The following is a 26,874-nucleotide window of genomic DNA, read 5'->3' as shown; positions in this document are numbered from 1 at the left end:
ATCAACCGTAATAAAGGAATTTCTAAGACATGTAATTTCTCACCCTGCTAAGGTTAATAGCTGTTGGTTCAGATTACTTAAAACTGCAGTTAGTTAAATGTCGTGTGTTGAAGCAAAAACTTGAGACAAATCTTTGAAGTTGAGACTTCCAGCTTGTGCAGATGCACCATTGAAATAAATGTGGTTTTGTGTAGGCCTGAAGCAGCTCTTTATAACTTTAACTGTAATATAACATAGCAGGAGACATGAGCACGTGCAGCTCTACTTAAATCTGGTCTTTGATGTAACACGCGCATACATATGTGTGTGTGTGTGTGTGTGCAATACTACCACTCTCTGCACCCACCTAGTGTGTCAGATCTTGTAATTATGTCTTCATTCCACATATTTTACATACAAGGCCCATGGGTAAACACATGGCTCGGTTCTCTCCCTGGGGTGCCCTCACGTCTTGTAAACTGTGTACAAGAACTCACCAATCTGCAGGTAAAATCCAATTTCAGATTTTTCTTTAAAAGTTCTGAAATTCTCTGCTCCTCGCCTGCGTACAGTCGCCTTTTTATGAATTCGCTTTGGCATTTAAGGACATTTTGTGCTCAGTTTACCCAAAGCTATTGCATTGGCTAGTTACTAGTTGCTGTTTAATGATTACTTTAAATATGACTGGAGTATTTTCTGTCACAAACTTTCCACATTCTCAGTCCAATCATTCTGGCAGCTGCCCAGATCCAACCCACTCGGGTCGATCGCTCTGTTCGGCAGGCTCATGTTGATCTAGAGAAACGTCTGCAGCAATTGTAGTGAAAATAATTGCATTTGCCCTTCTGCTCCTTCCTCCATTTACGGCAAACAGCGCTTGCATCAAGTCATTTGAAAGTGAGTTGTGTCTTAACCTTGTAAGCAGAAAGTGATAATTCATTCCTCCCTTCAATAGATCATATTATCCCTAAAAGCAACCAACGTAAAAGGGGGGAAATTAGTTCACGACACATTGCTCACCCCCAAAACTACAAGAAAAAACTCATAATCATGCATCAAGGAGCTCTGGGCTGCCCCCCAGAGGGAGCCTGTTTATAAGTGGATTGTTGTTCGAGTGTGTGTGTGTGTGTTTGTTTGTTTGTTTGTGACTCAGAGGTGGTTAGAGTGTTCCGAGGCCTCTCACATAGAGCTAGCTCGAAAATAAATGCATGGATGTGAGAGGAGATGGGGTGGAAAAAGCAAGATATATAGATAACAGACAGTATTCTGAGTTAGTTTATTGGTGACAATGAAACAGTTAAACTATCTGAAACCTGGCTCACAAGAACAATTACTGACACACACATCACATTAACGGGTTACAATCTTCTCCACTGCGACCGCCGCAGACCGCCCAGTGTTGCAATTTATGTAAAAAACAAATTCCATGTTACTGTCCAATCATCAGTAACTGTTTGTAAACACTTTGCAAGCTCCAACTTTTCAAGGGCTATTTTATCACCATTGTGGGCTGTTATAGACGCCCCTCAGCTAGTAGTGAGGCTTTAATTTCACTTAGTGGAAAAACGATCTACTTTAGATTTTAATGAAATTATCCTGACCGGAGATTTCAACTGGGACTGGTCGTCTTCTGCCTCAGTTTTGAATCTATGTGTGATTGATATAATCTCACACAACTAATTTACAGCACAAATCTTAAATACCTAGAAAAGTTGTCACTTATTGATTTATTTTTAACTAACATGCCACATAAATATTCTCACACTGGTGCAAATGAGATCAGTGACCACTGCGTGGTAGCTGTAGTCCGACGCTCCTAAAATCAAGACCACAAATAGTTTTTAAACAAGTTTTTAGTATTTCTTTGAGTAAGCTTCTCTTTTTTAAATCAAAAGTAAAAATAAAGAGTAAAAATACAGAAACAATCCTTTGTTTTCTCCTCAGCTCTCCAGTCTCCTCAAAAAAAGGGGTGCTGCCTGGGCTCAGGCCAGAAAAACTCAATCTGAAGTGGATTGGCTGATTTTTAGACAGCTCGGTGACTGGATGAAGGAGAGAAGTAACGTCGGCTACCCACACACACTTTTCACCCAGAGAGCTGCTGCACTTCTGATACCAACGTGTTCGGCTTTGAAACACAGACCAACGGTCCGGTTTTTGGAGAGGACAGGGAAGGCCGAGGACCAGGACGAGATTCCGGTCTTGACAGAGGGCGAGCCAACCACTTTGAGGACAAATCACTACCACAAAGAAGATACACACATCCACACTCATACATTACATTTACAAGGACCTTTGACGTCAGCTGTTGCTAACATAACTCTAAATTCTTTAAAGCGCCCCAATGAATACTTTTTTGTTTGTTTGAGTGTGCACACTCTTCATTTCACACTCTAAGCTGCAGGACGATGATCGATTTTGTAATTGTATCATCAGAGCTGCATCCATCTGGACACTCGGGTGACGAGAGATTCTGAGCTTTCAACTGATCACCATCTGGTGGTGAATTGGATCAGGTGGTGGTGGAGGATGCTGAACAGACCTGGCGTGCCTAAACGTATAGCGATGGTGTGCTGGGAGCACCTGGCAGAGGCCCTGGTCCACGAGATCTTCAACTTCCACCTCCAGCAGAGCATCAACAGGATTTTGAGGGGGACTGGGGACATTGAGTCCGAATCGACCATTTTCAGCACCTCCATAGTCACTCAGGCAGTTAAACAACAAATTAGTGGCAGGGCCCCTGGGGTGGACGAGTTCCTGAAGGCTCTGGATGTTGTAGGGCTGTCATGGTTGACACACCTCTACAATGTTGCGTGGAGATAAGGGGCAGTACCTCTGGATTGGCAGACTGGGGTGGTGATTCCCATCTTTAAGAAAGGGGGCCAGAGGGTGTATTTCCACTATACACACTCCACCCAGGAAGACATATGTCAAGATTCTGGAAATGAGAGTCTGTCTATCAGTCGAACCTCAGATACAGGAGGAACAATGCGGTTTTCGATCTGGTCGTGGAACACTGGACCAGCTCTTTACCCTCTCGAGAATACTTGAGGGTGCATGGGAGTTTGCACAACCAGTCCACGTCTTTGTGGACTTGGAGAAGGCATTCGACCTCATCAGAAATCTCATATCTATTTTTTGGAGATGAAGTGTTTCTGTTTGCGTCATCGGGTGATCGCCTCTAGCTCGCACTGGAACGGTTCGCAGCCGAGTATGAAGTGGTGGGAATGAGAATCAGCACCTCCAAATATGAGGCCATGGTCCTCAGCTGGAAAAGGGTGGAGTGCCCAATCCGGGTCAAGGACGAGTTCCTGCCCCAAGTGGAGGAGTTTAAGTATCTCAGGGTCTTGTTCACGAATGTGGAAAGAAGGTGGCAGGAGATCGACAGACGGATTGGTGCTGCGGCTGCAGAGATTTGGACGCTGTACCGGTTCGTCGTGGTGAAGAGAGAGTTGAGCGTAAAAAAGAAGCTCTCAATTTAGCGGTTGGACTCAGGTGCAGACCAGCTGAACTAGAGTTAAAGTCACAAGTTTATTTTTGAATACACTGCATGAAACTATATACAGTGTACCGGGGCTGGGGTTTCCAGGGGTCCAGGGGAGAAAGGGAAGAGGGTCCAAACACACTCCGCTCATTCACTCCTCTCACTCCTCTCGCATTTGTCTTCAGCACCCACACCCACTCCACGCCACGCTAAACTAAGAAATCACACAAGAAACAGAGATTACCAGAGCTGAGCTGACGAGTGTTACTCAACAACCCAGCGAAGGCGCGTGGCTGTGTTTCTGTCAGGCAAACTATCCTGGAAATATCACCCTCTCAGGTGGGTTTTGGCTCCACCCCCATGAGAGGATGGATGCATATAACTAATAGGTGGTCACAGTACTATTTTAGCTCAACAGTGTGTTATCACTAATAAGTTACACCACATATAAAATGACAGAGGCCCAATATTAAATATGTGTTTCAACTCAAGCAAAGACAGTGAAAGTTTTAAAACAGACCTCTGTAATCGGCAGCTTCTGTGTATGAAAAAAGATGCTCATCGTGAGTTATATGAGTCATAATCTGATCACGTTCAGAACATATAAAATGGGGGAGTCTGCAGCTTAGATGGACTACTACTGCCATCATATGGACTACTTGTTAATAGCTGTTTGATAAAACACTTGATGTTGTTGGACTCTACAAAGCAGAAAACTGACCTGTACTTTAAAGAGAATTTGATAGAAGTATTTCCTGATAGGCATTATTATTTGTACTTCTGATATCAGGTTGTTAAAGCAGACAAGACAGCCCACGATCAGAACAGAAGCCTTTGCTGATGACATTTATGAGACATTCTTAATAGGACATATGGTCTCACTTTACAGTAGGACTGCTGTTATAGAAAGCTAATAAATAGTTTATATATATGTTATTAATGAATCTGGAAACAGTTTTTCACAAGTGTTTACTATTCATTAATTAAGGGCAAAAGATAGAAAAACCTGACTAGTTTCTTGCCAAATAGTGAACCGAATCTGTTCACCTATATACTTCATCTAGAGTTGCTATATTAAACATTTCAGAGTAAGCTACTACCTTCTAGGCGCAATAAGCATTTTCCAACATATTTTTTTAGCATATACTTTATCACTGCCATATAAATATCCATAACTATCAAAGGGAGCCATGTTGTAAAGTGTGTAACGTGTGAAACATTATACCTTTTATTAAATCAAATTAAATCACTTTTATTGTCACATCACATGTGCAGGTACACTGGTACAGTGCATGTGAGTAAAATTCTTGAGTGCGAGCTTCACAGCAACAGAGTTGTGCAAAAAATACAATAACATAAAACAAGCAAAAATATCCTTCCCGCTTTCCTCAGGCACCGCTTCCTGTAGATGTCCTGGAGGGAAGCTTACCCCCAATTATCCTTTTGACCCACTGCACCACTCTCTGGAGAGCTTTGCGGTCGTAAGCGGTGCTGTTGCCATACCAGGTGGTGATGCATCCAGTGAGGATGCTCTCAATGGCACAGCGATAGAAGGTTCTGAGGATGCGGGGACTCATGCCGAATCTTTTCAGTCTCCTGAGAAAGAAGAGGCGCTGCTGCGCCTTCTTCACTGTTTTGTTTGTGTGTACTGACCACGTAAGATCCTCAGCCAGATGTACACCAAGGAACCGGAAGCTGCTCACTCTCTCCACAGCAGCGCCGTTGATGGTGATGGGGGTGTGTACTTCCGGAAGTCCACTATCAACTCCTTTGTCTTTGCGACGTTGAGGGTGAGATGGTTGTCTTGACACCACTGGGTCAGGGCGCTGACCTCGTCCCTGTAGGGAGGCCATGGTCCTCAGCCGGAAAAGGGTGATGAGAGGTTTGGTGATAAGACCCACCACTGTAGTGTCGTCCGCAAACTTCACAATGATGTTGGAGCTGTTAGTGGCTGTGCAGTCGTAGGTGTAGAGTGAGTACAGGTGAGGGCTCAGTACACACCCCTGTGGAGCACCAGTGTTCAGTGTGATGGGGGATGAGGTGATGCTGCCCAGTCTGACCACTTGGCGTCTGTCAGACAGGAAGTTAAGGATCCAGTTGCAGAGGGAGCTGCTCAGTCCTAGATCCTGCAGTTTCCTGTCCAGCTTCAAGGAAACGATGGTATTGAATGCTGAGCTGTAATCTACAAACAGCATTCTCACATACGTGTCTCTCTTCTCCAGGTGTGAGAGGGCAGTATGTAGTGTCAGGGCTATGGCATCATCAGTGGACCTGTTGTGGTGGTATGCGAACTGTAGAGGGTCCAGTGAGCCGGGTAGTGAAGAGCAGATGAAGTCCCTGACAAGCTTCTCTAAGCATTTGCTCACGATGGGGGTCAGGGCTACAGGTCGCCAGTCGTTCAATGAGGAGATGGTGGAGGATTTGGGTGCAGGGACGATGGTGGCCATTTTGAAGCAGGCTGGGACTACAGACAGGGAGAGGGAGAGGTTGAAGATGTGTCCAGCTGAGCCGCGCATGACTTGAGGACGTGGCCGGGAATCCCGTACACAGAGAGGCCGTGGTCTGCGGTGTGCTGGTTTTCCCTCTAAAGTCTGCGATTGTGTTTAGTCCCTGCCACATCCTCCGAGGGTTGTCAAACTGTTGCTCCACCCTGTCCCTGCACTCACGTTTGGCTGCTTTGATCGTCTTCCGGAGTTGGTAATTTGCGTGTTTGTAGTCCGATGTGTTTGTGGAGGCAAAAGCGGTGCTCCGTGCCGCCAGCGCCGTGCGAACATCTGTTAATCCAGGGTTTTTGATTTGGGAAGGATTTAACTGTTCTGGATGGGACGACATCTTCCACGCATTTCCTGATAAATCCACAGACTGAGTCTGTGTACTCGTCGATGTCATTAGCAGCCACGTGAAACATTTCCCAGTCCACATGATCAAAACAGTCCCGCAGCGTAGACTCCAACTGGTCCGACCAACGGACCTCATGGTTGGAACTTCCTATTTCAGCTTCTGCCTGTAGGCGGGCAGGAGCAGGATGGAGCGGTGATCTGATTGGCCGAATGGGGCGTGGGGGAGGGCTTTGTATGCATCCTGGAAAGAGGTGTAGCAGTGGTCAAGTAGCCGGTCTCTACGAGTGTTGAAATGGATGTGTTGGTGGAGTTTTGGTGAAACTTTCTTCAGGTTTCTCTTATTAAAGTCCCCGGCTGTGATAAACGCCGCCTCTGGGTGTGCGGTTTCCTCACTGCTGCACAGTTCCCTGAGTGCTCGGTCAGTGTCGGCTTGTGGGGGAATGTAAACAGCTGTAATAATCACTGCTGTAAATTCCCTCGGTAGCCAGAATGGCCGGCACTTAATCATCAGGTACTCCAGGTCCGGTGAGCAGAAGGATTTGACCGGGTGCACGTTCGCATAATCACACCAGCTGTTGTTGATCATGAAACACACCCCACCGTCTCTGCTTTTCCCAGTAAGATCCTGTGACCGCGCGGTGCACAGAGAACCCCGGTAGTTGTATTGCGGAGTCCGGTACCAGGTCTTCTCCCTCTGCATCGGCGTTTGCGGCCTCCAGGGCCAGAGAACAAAGGCGTCTCAGGTGAGATGAATGGGGGGTCTGCAAACGGAGGGTCCATGTTGCAAAACTTGAACTCCGGAAAATGATGAGAAAGTCCATCTCTTATGTCCAGTAAGGTTTGTCAGTCGTACACAAGGAGACATGTGCTACTCGTGAAAAAATAAAGGAAAAGGAAACACAAAAAACAGCTGTTGCTTGGAGGAGCTCGCAACGAGGCTGCCATACTCGGCACCATCTAGCATCTCTCTGAGATGTTATTATGACTAATATTATTATTATATATATTGATATTATTATGACTAATAAACATGTATTAATACCAAAAGAGTGCCTCGTTGTAAAGTGTGTATTTTTCACTTCATCGCTGCCTTGAATTGCAGCCTCACATCACTTATCAAAGCTAGAACTGCCTCTCCACTCGGCCTGTTGGACAGTAGCTCCTGATAAACATTTGGAACATGCTTCTGAAAATCTTTCGCCATGTCTTTGTCTTTGGAAATGTCTTGAAGAGGGATTTGTATTGCTGCACAATGTCACCTTGCGTTTGGACGAATATATATATATATATATATGTATATATGGCTGCAGGACCATAAAAATTTGTCCCCACAATCAAAGGATGCTTCAGGTGGGAGCTCACTGCAGCTTTTACTTGATGCGTTTTGCCATTCTATTTCATTTGTAGTGGCTCTATGGGATATTTGTGTATGTGTACTTGTCTATCCCCATGTCCCTATACACACCTGAACTCCACCCACTCTAAAGCCAGTGGCTGATGCTCCATGATGATGGCACACAGTGGTGAAGCGTCCTGGAGCAGACTCCGCAGAGCTGGAACTAGCTGCCTCCCAGTCGTTGGTCATAGGTGCTCTGATGCCTCCCCGGGCGCGCCGACAGGTAATCCATGGTCAGCATCATGTCCAAGCTGGCCTATTGGTGGCAGTGGACCCACTCTGTGTCTGAGGGGGTTCCTCAATGAATTGTTTGTTCACCACCTGCTCCAGTGATGTGAGCCTTCAGTGGGGCCATGTTGTAGCCACCGTGTTGTTGTGTCAAAGAGCCGCTTGTCATAGGCAAACATCCAGTTCTCCGGGCCAGTCCATCCCTCACAGAAATGCCTGTGATCATCCTCCGGCCCGGAGCCTAAGCAGTCCACTACTGCTCAGCGGACATCTTCAAAGCTGCTCCTTGCTGCTATGAGCCATTGGAGAGCTGCCGTGGCAGTGATGGACCACTGCCTGCTGCCACTGCATGGCCTACAGCTTGGCCACCATCTGGGCCAGCGCCTCAACTGGCTGGGCCGGTCGAGGGTCCACCATACCATGGCACGGCCCTGTTTTGACACCACATAGAACAAGGAACCATGCAGATAGTGTTGCAAGATGAATGACCTTTTATCTGCACAATTTCTCCTTGCAGCAGATTTTCAGCTACACACCACATCCTGAACCCACTGCTCCACCCCTGCCCTGTAGCTATGCCACAAACCACACCCCGCCACAGAGGTCCAAACACCAGCTCTGCTGCACTGAAACCTGTGGACCTTTCTCCCAGCATTGGGAAGACAATTGGCAACCCCTCATCCCACTCTCTTCTTATCTCAAGGCAAAATTTCCTCATCATGGACTTTTGAAGCATTTGACAAAAATGCTCAAGTGCCTCAGGATGGACTCTGTGACTCACTGGATTGTTGATGCTTGATGGACAGTGACTTTTAGGACTGAACATTTTAGACATGAATCTGGATCCTTGGTCAGTTTGAATGGACTTTGGCGAAATGAAAACTGAGAAAAAATGCTTTGATTTTGAAAGTGGAATAGCCTCAGAGAAGCGTGTGGGAGCGCACATTAGCGGACCTACACAGTCAGGAGTAAATGGCTAAAAGGTGACATATGTGGAAAGAGCGGCAGTACCTGGTTCTGTCACCTTTTCATTGATGTAAACACGAGGACCTTCAGCACTTGGGTTTGCAGTCGACAGATATTTAGCCATATATATACTGTGCTTGTGTCATATCTGTCCTCTCAAGTTTAATAGCATTTTAGTTTTCACCCAGTCATTCTCACTATTTACACCCCGTACACCCATATACACCAACACATGCACCCAATGGGCTACTTTTAACACAGACAAGCGGGGAAGTGGTCTTACACGCCCATTTCCTGCACCCTGTCTGTGGCTGGGGTTTGTGGTAATCCCCTGATCTGTTGTTGCACTCTCTCACCCTGCATTTTACTGCTCTGTTTCCAGCTTATTACACAGAACTACCATAGGTAATTGAGTGGTACTTAGAAACTTAGAATTATTACGTTCTTGTTTCCCTCCTTGTTACCCTACTATTACCACTTTATCACCAAGCTGTAATCTGTACATTATAGAATTCATTTTAAAATCGTATTACTGACTTTTAAAGCTCTGACTCGGGACGCTCCTGTCTGAATCTGTGATCTTTTAGAACCCCACGTTCCCTCTTTGCAGCCTGAGATCATCTAATCAAAGGCTGCTTGTAGCCCACTCAGATTTATTTGCTGCTTTGCACAGTCTTAGTGCAGTTCTGACGTCAACCAAACCAGTGCTTTTATTTATTATCCTTATTGCTCTTTTTTGCAGAATGTATATTATAAGAAGACCAGCAGGTCTGCAGTGTGGTTTGAGGAATACTCTGAGAAAATGACACCTGTCATGGAGGAGAAGAGAAAACCCCACACACACACAAAACCAGCCACTTCTGAGCAACCTGCAGCAGATTGCCAGGTGACAACGAGTACTGGTTCTAGCTCTGCTCTCACATACAGCTGACACAGGCTAGGACTGAATCAGACAGGCTGTGGGCTCCATACAGAAGAGAACCACACCTCTAAAGTTCACAACAGGCAAGTTAATCCAGGATTAAGCACAACAGATGGAGGCTGAGTAGAGCACTACTCTGAGCTGTATGTCAGGGAGAACGTTGTAACTGAAGAAGCCCTGAACACCACTGACTGCATGTGCTAAAGCAGCTGGACAAACCCTCATCTCAACTGTCTCGCGTCTGGCAGAGAACCTGGGAAACATGACATCCTGCTGAGGTCTGAGAGTGCTGCAAAGGGACTATCATCATCAAACTGCGTGAAATCCTTTGCCTCTGTTGGAGGGACGGTTCTGTGCCGCAAGATATGATAAATGCCAACATAGTCACACTCTGACATAACAAAGATGACGGGAGCAACTGCAATATTTCTCTCCTCACCATCTCTTTACACAAGTTTCTCTGAAAAGCCTTAATTGTATTGGGAGAGAGAGTCTACCCACAACTGCTGTTTGGACTCTGTGCCAACAGGTCCACATGGTGACAGCTGCAGGAGAACAGGGACAAAAGGCAGGGAACAACAGTGCCTGTTCATAGCCTTCATAGCTCTTACAGATATGAAAGAAGATTGAATGTCCTCCAAGGCTCTTCAGCATCAGGGTAGCGTTGTGTTTGGCTATGTCAGGGCTACACCCTTGCATCCACCCTATCTGTAATATTCTTTGCAGTTCTACTGACGCATAGCTTTGAATCTGCTGCAGAAGACATCAACCTGGTCATACGGCAAACTCTCCAGACTAACATCAAAATACAAAGTTTAGCTGAAATGCTGATGGTGGAAGTAAACACTACTTAATATAGTGGAGAATACCTGTGGTAAATAACATGGGCGCACACTCACAGCTAAAAGTTCAGTGTCTGACGAGCTGAGTCCTTCCTTCACGGTAACACGTCCTGGATTGCACCACCTGTCATTTACAACACTGCAATCACGCCACCTTTCTTCTAACTGCTCAGCTTGAAGTCTTCTGTTAAAGTTATACTTAGTTTGTATAAGTTCACCTTAAAAATATAATTCTACATGATTGTATTGGCATTTTTACATTTTGTAAGCATTTACAGTCATGCACAAAGGTTTTGGCAGTATCACCAAGTCTTTGAACTGTAGGACATACTGACGATAGATCATCACTAAATACAAACATGTGAATAATAATCTCAATAAAAATGAAGTGGCAAAGTGTATGAAACACAAAATTCATGCAAAAACCTTTGACCATGACTGAACAAACTCAGACAAACTGTGAGAAAGTCGACTTTTTACCCTTTGGACTGTGTGTGCACGACAGGGTCAGAGGGCATCAGGGAGAATGTTCAAATAGCCTGATACATGTTTAAATACATGTTTACTGCCCGTGGAACAGACCGAGGAAGGTTTATGTCTGGAAAAAGTGTTTATAATCAAAGGTCAAACGCTTCTCACCAAGCTCATAAAGATGTCAGTGTCTGGTGCTTAAACATCTCTATGCATGATTTCAACAGTCACTGCTGGAAGGAAGTTCTCAAATGACGGTAATTCGTTGTTGGGGTCACTTTTGTCCATGAAAAGATGTAACACTTCTAGATTATATGACACATCCAGAGGTTGGGAGTGCCACAACTGTCAAACATTAAAATAGTTTGGCAATGTTTGGCTTCAAAACTCTGGAAATATTTATGATTGACTTATGATTCTTTACCAAAAATAAAAATTGAAGAAACAAAGTGCATAAAACAATTTGTCTCACTGACAAAATAAATTTGGCCATGACTGTAATCTCCATTGCAAACACTCGACTCTAGAAATAAAATGCTTTTTTAGATCAACCACTCTTCTCTTAAGTCTGATATTTTCCTCTTAATTCTTTTGGCGCACTCACCAGCAGCTTGTTGGAAACCCTGGACAGGTTGCCAGTTTGTCACCAGAATGTTTAATAGAAATTTAAAATATTGTCGTACTGTAAAAATGCCTTCAACTTACTGCAGTTCTTTGTGATTTTCTTTAGTCAGCTTACACATTAAAACAAGTGATGGATGGAATCAAAGGTTGGGAAGTTTAAAAAGAAAATATTAATATATATTTTCAAGATTCTTTATTTGTCACATACAGAGTCATATGAGTACAACACACAGTGAAATGTGTCCTGAACTGCTCCTTTGACTGTTCAAGACATTATAGACAGTAAGTAAATTAAATGACACAAATCTGGAAATTTGAAATGAACATTTTTAAATGGAATGTTAAAGTGTTTTGTGCCATATTAGCACAGCAGTGTAGAGTAAAAAGTGACCAGAGTAGTGTAAACGGTACAACAGTGACCAGGGCCGTCTGAACAGAGTGACCAGTGTAGTATACACAGTAGGGAAGAAGCATGATCAGTGTGGCAGCGTGTGACGTAATAATGAATCAGATATGATATCAAATATGACTGTGAAAGTTGAGGAATGATATACGGTCCTGTTTCAGTCACTTATGGATGCTATGAGGGGAGCGGGGGCATGTTCTGATTCAGGACTCGACTGCCTGAGGAGAGAAGCTCCCCTTCAGCCCTTTCTGATTTGACCCTGAAGCAGTTTGTTACTGGGATGGGACGAGTCCTTTAACATCTGAGCTGCTCTGGACCAGCATCTCCTGGTGTAAATGTCCTGTAGGAACGGGAGAACAGACCTGCAGCAGCGTCTTGACACACAGTTCACCCTCTGAAGAGCTTTTTGGTCCTGAACACAGATATTCGTATACCAGGATGTGATGTTTTGTGTGAGGATGCTCTTCAGAGAAAAAAACAATGTGTGTATATATAATGACTGATTTTTAGCCCGTTCTGGCAGCCATTCTTCCTTGTCTAAACAGTTTGAACTTATTTAAAAATTGTTGCAAGAAACAAGCTGATCTGACCATCTCTGCATTTTTTTAACCAAAGGACGCACCAAGTAGAAATAAATAAACTGTATAAAATGTCAGGTAAAGGTGTTCAAGATTATGAAACAGTTGTGGTATGGAGTACTGTTACCGTCATCTTCCAACTTCTGTAAGAAGAAAACTGATGACACGCATCTCCCGCTGTCGTCTGTCAGCCTTCCTTCACTGAAGTCAGGGCCCAGCACAAACAGCAGGACGTCTGCATCCACCTGGAAATGCATTAAATACAACATGGTTTACAATAACATTAACAATGCAAATAACCAAAGTAATTGATGCAGTGATGTTCACACAATAAATGTGGGGTTCCTGAGTCCATAAGAAACAGATACCATTAGTAAAAATATATCTTTTTTACAACCTTGTTTACAACTTTACTTACAACCTTTGAATGTCCGGGAACGAAGAGCTGCTGGCTCTTCTAAACCACGGAGCTTTAGTCCCTCTCTTAGTTGGTGGAGTGTTGGGATCAGCCGCACCAGTGCATGCAATGTCATGGCACTAAGACAGGGAGGAGATAATACTTTATTCATTCTGAATGAAGACCAAATATTTATTGATACTTTATGACTGCTTTTGTAAAACAAGCAAACAATTAAAAAAGAATGAAAGAAAAGGTATTGTTGGACTTTTTGTAAGCATGTCAAATGTTGCATCAGAACAGTTTCTTATGGTTTAAATGACTCACTGTCACAGTTGAAATTGTTCTCCTGGTAGTCACAGATGCTGTACTTAGTGGCTTTTGCCTTTTTGTCCTTCTGCATCAAATAAATTACTCCCAGTTCCTCTCATTATTTCTGTGAAAAAGGCCGGTTTCTGTTCAAAGCACAACCTAATTACTCAGATAACCTGACAGGGACAGAAACTGAAGATCATGCATGGGCGAAAGGGTTGTAATCGGAAGGTTGCCGGTTCGAGCCCCGGCTCCGACAGTCTCGGTCGTTGTGTCCTTGGGCAAGACACTTCACCCGTTGCCTACTGGTGGTGGTCAGAGGGCCCGGTGGCGCCAGTGTCCGGCAGCCTCGCCTCTGTCAGTGCGCCCCAGGGTGGCTGTGGCTACAATGTGGCTGCCATCACCAGTGTGTGAACGTGTGGATGACAGGATGTGTAAAGCGCTTTGGGGTCCTTAGGGACTAGTAAAGCGCTTTACAAATACAGGCCATTTTACACAGTTTACTGATTTAATCAGATCTGCGATCAGCCTTCACTGACAGCCGAACAGGACAAACAGGTAAGAAATGTGCACCGCTATACTGAAATAAATAGGTTATTACTGAAATACAAGCAAACTATGATATAAATCTAAAGGTGCTATTAACACGTTTAGTTATAAAGGACTCATTCATTCATGAGCAGTATTAGTTTTCTTCTAACATGCAGAAGTCTGCACGATGTGTTTCATGGTTAAACGTAACATGACCGAAACACCAACACCCCACACAAATCTGATGTTAATCTGATTTTATCCACACTGGTCCACACTACCAACAGTTCAAAGCCATCGATTATCCAGGATCAACTGTCTTGGCTTAGTTTGCACGGTAACCAATCAGATGTTAGACAAGCTGCAGTGGCAGCGTTAACCCCGCCCCCTGACTTTGATAACAGTAATTAATGAACACAGCCGCAGCGCCAGGAGTGCCAAAATGAATTAAATAAATACGCCATTAAATAATTAATTAAATGTGTTATTAATTAAATACAATTGGAAATAAAGAAATCATTTATTCATTTTTTAAATGAAACGAATGGACATTCAATGAATTATTGAAATATTTATTTAATCAATTAATTCCAATCCTAATTAATTAATGGAACATTTAATTAATGATTTAATGCAATTTTTAATGAATTCATTGAATCTATACATATACAGAGTTACTTCTGTGTCAGCTACATGATGTAAGTCAGCCTGTGGTGCAGTGTTTCATCTCTTTAAAACAACACTAACAATATCAACATCAACAAATACTCAGACCAAGCAACAAAGCACTACAAACCTGACGTTACCATCGTATATGTTATGTTACGTCAGCATAAATGACAGACAGATTTCCCTTTTTTGAAAATGGTGCACAGTAATATCTATTTTCATTTTTGCTGCAGTTTATAAAAATTAATATAACAGCTTTTTTGAGGGATGTATGTTTGACATTTCTGTAACTAGAAAACTGTGACACTTAATACTTACATGTGGACTGAATACATACATATTATACAGATTTTTAAAATTTGGGATATAACGGTTGATCTGATGCATAGTGTTTGAAACTTGAAATGCTCCAAAAATGCCACAACAGCACGTAAAAACGTGAAAGAAACTCTGGTGGATTTGTTCTATGTTAGGTGTAAAAGGGTTAATTAAATTGTATTTTCATGCTATGGCACTATGGTTTAAAAAACTATTATATCAATATGGAACAACTGAACTGAACTGAAACAAAAGCAAGAGAAAGCGAGCGGGTCAAGAGTACGATGAGAAGGAGGGAGGGATTTAGAAGGAAAGAGACAGAGAGATTGGAGGATACAGAGGGAGGCAGGGGGTGAGTGCACACGGAGCATGGTTTTAGTTCAGTGGAGTGAACTGACAGAGGAGCTCGCCACAGAGGGAGAAATATTTGGACTTAACTTCCAGCAGCGTGGAGGGACACTGGAAGGCTTCTGTGAGGTAAATGCACTGCAAGTACCACGGGGTGCTGACTCTGCACACGGAAATTAAATGGAAGTTGATTTCTTAACAAAGCTTTTATTTCCATGTGTCAACAACCATCAAGGTTGGCAAGCTTTAGCGTGAGAGGTAAGCAGTAAGTCGGGGGGGTGCTGGGGAGCTTCCAGGCTCTGTCTTAAATCAATTCAAGAAGCGTCAGCTGCAGTAACGGGAGCTGCAACAAGGCCGTGTTGTGCATTCCCACACAGGAACACATGTTCACTTTCTGCACTGCACTGCAAGCATTGTTGCACTGTTGCATTCATACACGTTATAATAGTTTGAGAGTGCATCATATTCTTTCAACATGACTCATTTGCCAAATGTGGACTGTTAAAAAAGAAGCTTCAATTGTGGCATTAAGAGTAAAACAATAATAATAGACACAGAAAAACCCTGTGAACCACATTCCCAGCAGCTAATAGCATCTGTGTGATTAACCTCTTTCACCTGACATGATATTTATTTGGCCTGGTTCTTCTATAGAGCTTTTTCATTATACCTCAGCACTCAGACTGCTTCCCTCATTTACACAGGATGTTTGTTCTACTGTCTATCTAAAACTCACACACATTCACACCCCGATGGTTCCATCGGAGAGCAGCTTGGGTTTAGTATCATGCCCAAGGATATTAGGCATGCAGACTGGAGCATGGACTGAACAGGGATCAAACCAACAACCTTCCAATTAGTAGATGGCATATTTGAAAAATTCAGGGCATTAAAAATGAAAGCAACTTGAGCTGCACTTTAAATCTCATTTAACTGTTGAAAAGTTACACAATTATTGTAATGTCCAAGGCACCCCTCCATTTATGTGCCTTTTATTTTAAAAAAAATGTGTTCACTCAGAGAGAATCCACAAGACGCTGGGAGAACACAGAGTAGTTTCAAACCCAGGACCTTTCTCCTGTGAGGCGATAATGCTAACCGCTGCACCACTGTACTGCCATAGCCTTATTAGTGTAAAAGCTTGTTCCTGAACCTTTAATTAGTATTAGTTTGTCAAGGAGCTCCTCTGTGTATCAAAGTATTCTGGAGTTAATTCTGCAGCCATCTGTCCGTCAGCTTAAGCTTTTCCCAAATCGGGTCATGCAGTAGGACAATGATCACAGCATGCCTACAAATCTACAGCAAACGGCTAAAAAGAGAAAAGAATCAAACCAAAGTCTAGACTTCAACCCAGCTGGCATGATGTGTCAGGACCTCAGGTAAGCTGTGGATAACTGAACGCACACAAACCCGAGCAGCGTTTTTCATTTCAATCGGGTTTATGTGGTGCCAAATCACAGCAGCGGTCACCTCAAGATACTTCATATTGTAAAATAAAGACCATACAATAATGCAAAGACCCCCCCCCCCCCTTTCAGAAAAACAAAAAACAAACAAACAAACAAAAACAGTAATATTCAAGTGCCAGAAATGTACCATCACATCAAAGTAAAGAAAGTTTCCATAATTAAATGACAGTAAATGTCCTCATGTGATAATAATTTAAATATGGTTGTTTTAGTTTTAAATCTACACAAAATATTGTGTATTGTAACAGATTTTATATAGTAAATAAAGTTGAAACAATGAAATGACTAATAATATGGTCAAACACAGTTCTTTACATTTACATAGACCTAATATTGCAGAAATGCGCTGTTATTGGGTTTTATTATGAAATTTAATGTAAAAAAAATCTTGTACTTTTATTCCATAATTTAAGTCAAAATACTTTTATTAAACTAGTAACTGGGTTTAGAAATGACAGTAATCTAATGTTCATCTTTGTGCATATGAAGTGTATAATGGGTTTTTCCATGTATTCTAAGATGGATTCAGCCTTTTACAATAGCCAGAAAACGGTATTGTAATTATAATATAGTTTGTTACAGATCACATCAAGTAGATACTAATGGTGTGAATATTGAAAGAGCTGACTCCAGACCATCACACTTCCTCCTCCGTGTTTGACAGTCCACACGCTGTGGAACCGTCCTTTCACCCACTCGACGGCGTACAAAGATCCTGTCTGATGACCCGAAGATTTCAAATTTTGATTTATCAGTCCATAACAGTGTTCTTCAAGTTACTTCAAAAAAGTAATTAGTTACTTATTCTCCAAGTAATCCCATTACATTACTGATTACTTATTTTCAAACGTAATAGTTACTTTATTACTTAGTTACTTTTAAAAACATGATGCACAACCTGAATATGTAGTAAAGCAACAGACCTTTCAGCCCAATTCTATTTTTCTGCATAATCCATCATATAAGATGTAATCCAACAGAAAGCCTCTTCCTAAAAAATGTTTTATTAGTTTTAATCTTTGAACTTTGAGCACATTGCATCGAGCAAGAATTTAATTATATGCAACATTCTCTGACTTGTGTTCAACATTCAAAGCTATTTTCTGCACATTCCAGCAGATAAAATCAACTCATGTTTTAAATAGATGCAAGTAAAAAAAAGAAAATAAAATCAAAGACTCAGCAGCTCTTAAATCTATTGTCTGTGTTTATCAGGAGTGGGGCGGGTGGAGGTTTGCCCACAGTGGTCATGTCAGTGGGAGGATCCGGGGGTTTCTCGGTGAATGTCACGTTCCCGTGGCAGCGCGCTCGTGCTCACAGCTGTTGCCACGGACGTCGCACACTCGTACGTCATTGTCATGAGAGACTCTCACAAACAAAATCACGGTTTAGTAACGCAGTAATGCAGTAACGCAGCGTGCTCACAGGAAAGTAACAGTAATCGAATTACTTTTTTTTGGCAATAGTAATCCCTTACATCACTCGTTACATGAAATAAGTAATCAGATTGCATTACTGTCCATCTCTGGGCCATAATACCTTCTTCCAGTCTTCAGTAGTCCAGTGTCGGTGTTTCATGGCCCAGACAAACCTCTGTCTTATTCTGACGTCTGGCTTTCTTTCTGCAACTCGTCCTGTCAAACCTGCAGCTCGAAGTTTTCTCTTCACAGCTGGAACTGAGACTTTCTCACTACGACCACTATGAAGCTTGAAGCTGTTGTCCTGTGAGCCGCCATCACACAGCGGCATTTCACCATTTAAATTTGTACAATTTCAAGCTATTCATAGGACTTAAAATGCAATAAATAACTGGAAAAATTGGGATGTTCTAAAACTTGACCAGTAGTGTATACTAGAGAATGGTGAGATTTTACTTTATAGTGACAACTCCTAAGCAATTAGGACACTTAATTACTGTGCCTTAATTTTTTAATTATTACTAACAAATAGACCACAACAAAAAACAAACCCTAACAATTTGATATTAAAAAAGAATAACTTATTCAAAAAGGTTTTTAATGAGCCATAAAAAACAGAAATGAAAATTAAAAACATTAAACCCTAAATTTAGAGTCACACTGAATGTGGCAAGTTTCCCTGATGATTCAGGCACCTAGAGATGCTTGAACAGCAAAGATATGTTTGAATCTGAGTGCAGTTAATTTCAGGTAAAGTTTAGGTTAACTGTGAAACGGTGCACAGGTAGTCTGGCTCTACCAGGACGACACGTCCATAGATGCAGTTGCAAGAAGGTTTGGTCTGTCTCCAAGCACTGCCTCAAGAGTGCGGTAGAGATACCAGGGGATAGGCTATGACAGGGAAGCAGAACAGGACTGTGGAAAGGCATCGACTGTGCCTCGGGGCCAATGCCTTCATGCAAGGAGGAACCGAACAAACCCAGCCATAGCTCACAGTCCAGCTCCATGCGAACTGTCTGAGATTCCCCAGAGAATAACAGAACTGGCTGGTCAGCTGTTCACAGTGTTCCTCGTCCCTTTATCATCTTTTTGCTTTGATTTATCTTGATGAGGCATCTGTTGAATTCAATTTAAATAGAAAAATCTGAAGAATGGTATTGAGTGACTAAACATCAGCTTTACATTAATATATTGTTTTATATATCACCAATGACCGCAGCAAAACAGGGGGAGTTTGCAAACTGCATGTTTGTGGTGTGTCATGGTGAGGATGAGGACACAAAATCAGGACTCAGACAAAAGGGTAACTTAGCCGAGGGTAGAGTCTCAGCTTCTGGTGGCCGGCCTTAGCCCACGGGGCCGGGCGCAAAAAAGTGGCACAGCTCTGTCCTCCTGTGGGCCCACCACCCACAGAAGAGGCCGTAGTTTGGTGCTTAGTAGACTTAGCAGTCAGGTTGGGGAATGGAACAGGCTCTGGCTGTTATTTGTGCCTATGGGCCAAATGACAGAGTGGGTGGGGTGCTGGAGAGTGCTCCAATCAGAGTTATAACACAGACTGATTTTATGAGTGGATTATTCTGCCACAATATTCAGTTAAATAGGGTTGGACAGCTTTCACATTTGAACTTAAATACTGGTGTACTGTGAGGGTGGCACCACTGTTGCAGTTCTGGTACACTAAAATATTAAATGCTAATGTTAGATTGTTACTGGTTACAGTTGTGTTACATGAGGTACAATGACTAAAACTTTAGTGTGTGTTTGTTTACCAAAAAACAGCATTCTGACGAGAAAGTGCATCCATCAAGTGGATAAATGAATTCAATTAATGAAAACATAAACAACATAAGGAAAAAAAACTAATCAATTGCCTGAACAAGATATAGATGGGTTTGACTTTTTTATGGTGGAAACAAATGTTCTAAAGTTAACTTTGGTTTAAACGTTTGATCGGGACTGTGTGTGAACAAACATCCTCTGTGATGAAGATGAGTCTAGATGCAGATCTTCTCTCAGTGACTGAATGGGACTTTAAGACACTGCGTTCAGCCCACAACGAATTCGATTTCTGTCACTGAACAAGAAAAAATAAATGAATAATTAAAGATGAAAGAGAGTCGTTCTACAATTACTTAAAAGTGATTTCTTTTTTTTAAATGGACCCTTTATTTGACTGTTTTTGTAATAAATTTAAGAAAAACAAATAATAAACAACCAAAAACTTAGTCCAGCTCGGGCATCAGAAGTACAAATGTTTGGAGATATTTAGTTGCTGTGCTCAGCACAACAGTTAAGGATGAGTCGCCCTCATAATGAAACATCATTCAACTTTAGATATGACGTAACTTATATTCGTATAAGCAACTTTCAAAATCAAGCATGCCCCAGTTTTCAATAGTCAGCTGTTTCTTTTAGTAATTCAGTACTTATTATTTTTCTCATTGCCCAGATTATTATAATAATAATCAAAATGACAGAGCACTCCCAGAAGATTGTGAGTGATTTTTGTGGAAGCCTTTACATGTGCAGTCTGACAGTGTGTAGATGAAAAAGTTCAGTAAGATTTATTTAAAAACACGTGAGAGAAAATCATCAACCCCATCAGAACAACGATGATTCAGTCACTGAATCATGGGGGGGAGGTCCATACCGGGTCCTTGGCCCTATGTCACAGTGATGGCAGCCGTTCAGACACTGCCCCTCTGACGGAGAGTACAACAATGTGAGCGTAGGTGTTGTTATGTATTCACTGTAAGTCTGTGAAGCAGGTGCATGAAAAGACTAATCAGCTGTTAACATCACCTCCCGCTTGTATTTAATGGTTCAAACAAGGCAAAATGAACTGCTTTAGAAAATCATTGAGACAGGAAGGAAGGGAAAAAAGAAAAGAAAAAATTATGCTTACATAAAAAAAAGTTCATAATCCCACTTAAGTAATAGGACTTAAGTTTTAATAAGATAAGTAAAAATGTATGCTGAGACCACCCATCTATCCATTTTCTTCTTTTAATGCAAAACAAAGCAAACAGAATTGAAATTGGCAATAAAACATTAAAATGACAGTACCAGTGATTCTGATGTGTGATTAAGATTTCCTGTATGTGTCCTTGTGCCAGTGGATCTGTGTCACAGCAGGTACTCCACTACCTGTCCAATCAGCGCTGCAGAGCAGTGTCAGGATTACAGGTGGGATAATAGTTTCTCTGACTTTGTCTCCACTAAAGCTTCAAATGTAATATAGCATTAATAGATTTAAAGTTTATAAGTAAATATATGTAACAAAAGTGAGACTTTGTAGCTGAACTGTTTTGTTCAAGTCTACATTATAATGCTGCTATTTCTTCCAGGTGTCTCTGCTGAGGAACTGAGGAGAACACAAGGTGGTTCTTCTGCAGTCACAGAACAGGACGAAACACATGGTCCAACAAACCCAGGCCAACCAACAATGATCTTCAGAGATTTGCCTGATTGAGCAATGACAGTATATGAATTATCTGGGAATTCTTGCTTAGTCCGTACCAGCAGGTCAAATCCAGCTTTGGATGTTCATTCTCAACCTCAAACTAACCCAGTTTGTTTTTAACATTGCTTTCCCTTTTTTTGACAAACACATTCACTGATGATAACAAAGAGATATGTCACTATATTCCTGGTGGGATCCTGCTTGTTATTGGACCACTCCTCCCAAATCCCTTTGCAGACTTCCCTCCACAACAGAACTAGCAGGGGTGCCATTACATTATCTGGTGGAGGGAGGAAAAATCTGAGTTTGAGGCCTTCTTTGGGGGAAGTTCCATCAGTGGAGGGCAAGAGGAGATGGCGGAGGCAGGGTAGGTTGGGAACTCACCGGATTAAAAGAGGATGGGTGTGGAACCAGTTCTTTGTCCTGGAGGAGTACATGGGATCTGAACCTCAGTATGTTGGAAAGGTAAGCGAAACAAAATCGTTATATACGATCGTTATATACGCTGTTACCAGATTATTTTAAGAGAGCTTGTGTGTACTCTGTACTTGTCTTTAAATCCAAACAGCAACTTTACCAACATTACTGACTCTTTACCTTCTGTTAATTTTAACAGAAAAGACCTGATGTTTTTAGCTCGTCCATGTTGCTTCATTTTTACATTTTTCTGCTTGGAGCTCGCTTGTACCAGGAAGTGGATTTGAATGAAATCTTTAGAAAATATCCAGATAAGGCTAAAATATATGCTTTCATTTCAAATGCTTTGAGATGTTTTATTTGAAATAAGAAGAAAATAAAAAGGCATGAAAACTAAAAAATCTCACAGAACTCTAAAAATATCAGAGGAAAACTATCAAATCAGATAAAACTAAAGTGTACAAACTCCCAAACTTTGTAGTATAACACAGTAAGATACTTAAAAATGAGAGCAGATGGCTAGCTAAGCTATGCTACTACTCCAGTACTACTAAAAAAAAACAAATACCAAAAAACTCTTTGCTGTTGCACCTGTTCAAATTCTATCTAATCAGCAAATCACATGGAAGAAATTGAATACATGTAAGTATTTAAACATAATGAAGACAACCTGGTGATGCACAATAGAAGGCAGTACAGATGACGAACACCCTTCCTTGTTGACTTGAAGTCCACATCAGGGGTAAACGTGTGAAAAACCAAGAAGAGAATCAAACCATGGATTTGGAGATGTGTTATACTCCTACTACTTAATAACTACTACTACACAGCTGGGCAGCCCAACTTTACTTACACAGGACATTATGACAGATGATCTCCATCTCTCTGTCTTTTTTTTTTTTTCCTTTAATGGAGATGGTCCTCTGCGGCTGAGTGCATCACTCTGGTTACCAATAGAACAAGCTGATTTTAACACATTGATTCATTACAACATAATGTAGTATCAAAATGTTGCACCATTTCTTGCCCAAATGAAATTTGCCCATTTCTAAGCCTTGTTTGGTAACGGTGCAGCTGAAGATAGCGTAGGCCCCGCTAGCTGTTCCCCAGCAGACTGTCCCAAGAGGCTGGGGAAAGAGGGCGGCTGGGTGACGGTGAGGAGGAAGCGTAGTCTTAAACAGAAGCCCCAGGTGCACCACCAACCATGTGTCTAACTGTTTTTCCCCACTTGGTGACACACCCGCCGGGGGTCAAACTCTGGTAATTGGTGATTCTGTTCTCAGACATGTGAAACCTTCTGGAGGAAACCTGGTCTTGTTAGGAGAGACTGTCGCAGTTTGCCCAGGTGCAGACATTCTCAAACTCAAACTTAACTGATGATGAGCTGTTTATTAAGGCAGACAGAACAGTACAAAATAAAAGGGCAAAAACAAAGCAAACTAAGCAATAACCTAAACTGGGTAAACCAGAAAGGAAGCACGAACTATGAAAACCCTGGCAAAAAGAAAAACAAACAAAACTCTAAACATGGCAATGATGATGAGCATATTTATATATATGAAAACCTGAACGCAGGACTTGGCATGGGAACAACACAGACGATCCGACAAAGACTGAATGAGAACGCACAGACTAAATACACACAGGAGGCTAATGAGAGAAGTGGGAACACACATGAACATAACGACGTCACAGTGGAAGAGTAAAACTAAACACGATGAACACAGGAACACCAGACCTCTTCAAAATAAAACAGGAAACATAAGACGCAGACATGACAACCTGAACTAGACAACGTAAGACGCAGACATGAAACACATGAAGGGCAAGGGAGACTTAACATGGGTGGAAGACACAAGGGGAATCTAATAACAAAGAACTATAACAACCTAGGCATGATAAAAAATGAACTTAGAAAACCTGAAGGGCTTAAACATAAACTAAAACTCAAAACGCTGGGTCAAAAGACCCAGGATCGTGACAGAGACGGCATCCATCCCACTTTGGATGGAGCAGCTCTCATTTCTAGAAATATGGACAAATTTATTAACCCCCCCAAAATATGACTATCCAGAGTTGGGACCAGGAAGCAGAGTTGCAGTCTTACACGCCTCTCTGCAGCTTCTCTCCTCCTGCTACCCCCCCAAAAACCCATCTCCATAGAGACTGTGTCAGCTCCCATACAGACAAAAAACAAACTAAAAACCAGCAACAAACAACTTAAACATAAAAAATCACAAAGAAAGAACAATACAGTATCCACATCTGAACCAAAGAGTAAAACAGTGAAATGTGGATTATTAAATATTAGGTCTCTCTCCTCCAAGTCTCTGTTAGTACATGACTTAATAATTGATCAACAAATCGATTTACTCTGCCTTACAGAAACCTGGTTGCAGCAGGATGATTATGTTAGTTTAAATGAATCAACACCCCCGAGTCATTCTAACTACCAGCAACCTCGAAGCACAGGCCGAGGGGGAGGTGTGGCAGCAATTTTTCACACCAGCCTATTAATCAACCAAAGACCCAGACAGACTTTTAATTCATTTGAAAGCCTGATGCTTAGCCTCGTCCACCCCAGCTGTCAAACTCAGAAACCAGTCTTACTTGAAAACTAAGGTCTCTAATCAGAAGTACCTGACTCCGTGGTATAATTCTCAAACACGTAGCCTAAAGTAGATAACTCATAAGCTGGAGAGGAAATGGCGTGTCACAGATTTAGAGGATCATCATTTAGCCTGGAGAAATATTTATATATACATTATACACACACACACACAAACACACACACACACACACATATATATGTATATATATATATATATATACATATATATGTGTGTGTGCGTGTGTGTATATGTGTGCGTATATGTGTGTGTATATGTATATATATATATATATACACACACACACATACATACTTTTATGTATTTATTCATCAAGATAAATCCAGCCACTTCGCACATAGGATTTGAATACAGATTGTTTAGATTACAGTTCTGGCTAACCAGCTATTGGCTGATATGTAGTTAAAGCTGTAGTGCTGTGTGTGTGTCTATGTGTGTGTCTATGTGTGTGTGTGTGTGTGTGTGTGTGTGTGCATTCCTTCTTCTGGAGGATTTGTGCTCCTCCCACTGACAACAGGTGTCTCCCCTCATAATCAGCTTTGCGGGTTTTAAAGGTGAAGAGGGGAGCAAATAGGGCTGTTGGGCAGTGTTCACACTGTGTGTGTGTGTGTAAGAAAACTACTGATTGTCGTGTTACTCCCATTGGGGAGGGTGTGCACTGAGTGTGTTGTTTAGCAGCAGATGTCAGTGGACTCTGGTCGTCAGTTTGTATTACTCTGCTTTCCTTCGGAGTTGTTTACCTTTTTGTTTATTTATATACTTTCATTTATTTATACTTTTTTGTGAAGCATCTTTGAGTTTCTTGACAGGGGCTATACAAACCTGAGTTAATATTAATTTAATTGTCCTTGCTGAAATACATAAGGCCTTGCCTAAAAAACAAAAAAACAACTGGATTCTAGTTGTTCTACAGATTTTTGGTCATATTCTTCATTTCAGTGCATCAAATGTTCGAAATTGGTGAGCACTGATTTGGAGCTCTCCTCTAAAAATCCAGGCTCCTGTAAGAGGATCCAGTTTGTTGGAAAATGTGAGGCCTTCCCTGAAAAAGTAGTGTTCTTTGCTCTTTAACTTGTATATACCTGTCAGCACTTATAGTGCTTCCCCAGATGTGCAAGTTGTCAGTTACATAGGCGTTGATGCGCACCAGCTCCCCCCGCCCCCCCATCAACACCACCACTGGGTATTAAGCCGAATAGTCCCTCTCCTTTGTAGTTTTCCAAAGAGAATTTGAATTTGTCTGATCACTGAACTATTTTCCACATAAGCTTTGTACCAGAGCAGACGATGGTATTTCTGGATAATGTTGATCTCTGACTTCTTGTTACCACAGCAGAGCTGTAAACAGCAAACTGTGTTCATGATGCTGATGCTGGAATCATGCTGATGGCCTGACGGCTTTCAGTATTGGTTTTTAGCCTTGTCAGGATTCTTGGACTCTTTATGTCATTATGTACGGTAGATGATGAGATTTTTAATGTCTTTGATGTCTATTTTGAATGATTGAAAAATAATTTTTTGGCAGGATTATTTCAGATTGGTTCACTTCTGTCCATCATTACTTACTTATGATTTCTTATAATTGTCTCATTATAAATATTGTATATGTTTTCCTGTTGAGAGAAGAAAGAATTCACAGATAAACATATCATGTTTTTATCATTGCATTCGGTTGATTTACATTTTACAACTTTTTTGGACATGTGGTTGTAAGTGCACTGAGGTGATGGTTTATTAGCTCGTGTCGCTCTGAGTTTCATGCATGAACTGTTTTTGTCTGACACAGTGATCAGTGTTTGGAACTTAAAAGTGTGCCTCATTACTGGTCTACCCCCGCTCTGTAACATCGTCACATTTCTACTGCTAAAAAATCACCTGCAGCTGATCGTTGAATATCTAGGAGGGACTTCATTTCACAAACTGACTTGTTGCAATGGTTGCAACTTATTACAGTTTATTACGCCAACATCTTAGCTGACTGGTTATTAATTAAACTACAAAAGGTCTAAATAGATCCTCATTGCAATGTTTGGAGCCCACTGGTCAGTTAGTTGTTGACTTTCATATTAATATTTGAACCCCTTTTAGATAAGTGTAATGCCCTGCACAGTAGAGAACAGTAGAGCACAGTAGAGCTTGTTTTGAAAATATTTGTTGACTTTATATTTA

The 26,874-nt window shown here is 41.8% G+C and overlaps 1 protein-coding gene across 1 annotated transcript in view; it reads left to right on the top strand.

Annotated features, from left to right (window-relative positions):
- Nucleotides 1-15,353: 15,353 nt before the first annotated feature.
- cdh12a (cadherin 12a) overlaps nucleotides 15,354-26,874 on the top strand; it is a 38,500-nt gene continuing 26,979 nt past the window's right edge. The window contains exons 1-3 of the mRNA XM_084913200.1: nucleotides 15,354-15,437; nucleotides 21,312-21,381; nucleotides 21,543-22,123. Coding sequence (XP_084769326.1) covers nucleotides 21,815-22,123 — 309 coding nt within the window. The 5' untranslated portion in view covers nucleotides 15,354-15,437; nucleotides 21,312-21,381; nucleotides 21,543-21,814. The remainder of the gene's footprint in view (nucleotides 15,438-21,311; nucleotides 21,382-21,542; nucleotides 22,124-26,874) is intronic.

This window comes from Perissodus microlepis, chromosome 18 (assembly GCF_051167445.1).
Source record: "Perissodus microlepis isolate ML-2025 ecotype Zambia chromosome 18, ASM5116744v1, whole genome shotgun sequence".
NCBI classification, from domain to species: domain Eukaryota; kingdom Metazoa; phylum Chordata; class Actinopteri; order Cichliformes; family Cichlidae; genus Perissodus; species Perissodus microlepis.
The sequence above is the reverse complement of the archived record's forward strand: the minus strand, read 5'-3'. Positions and strand labels throughout refer to the sequence as shown.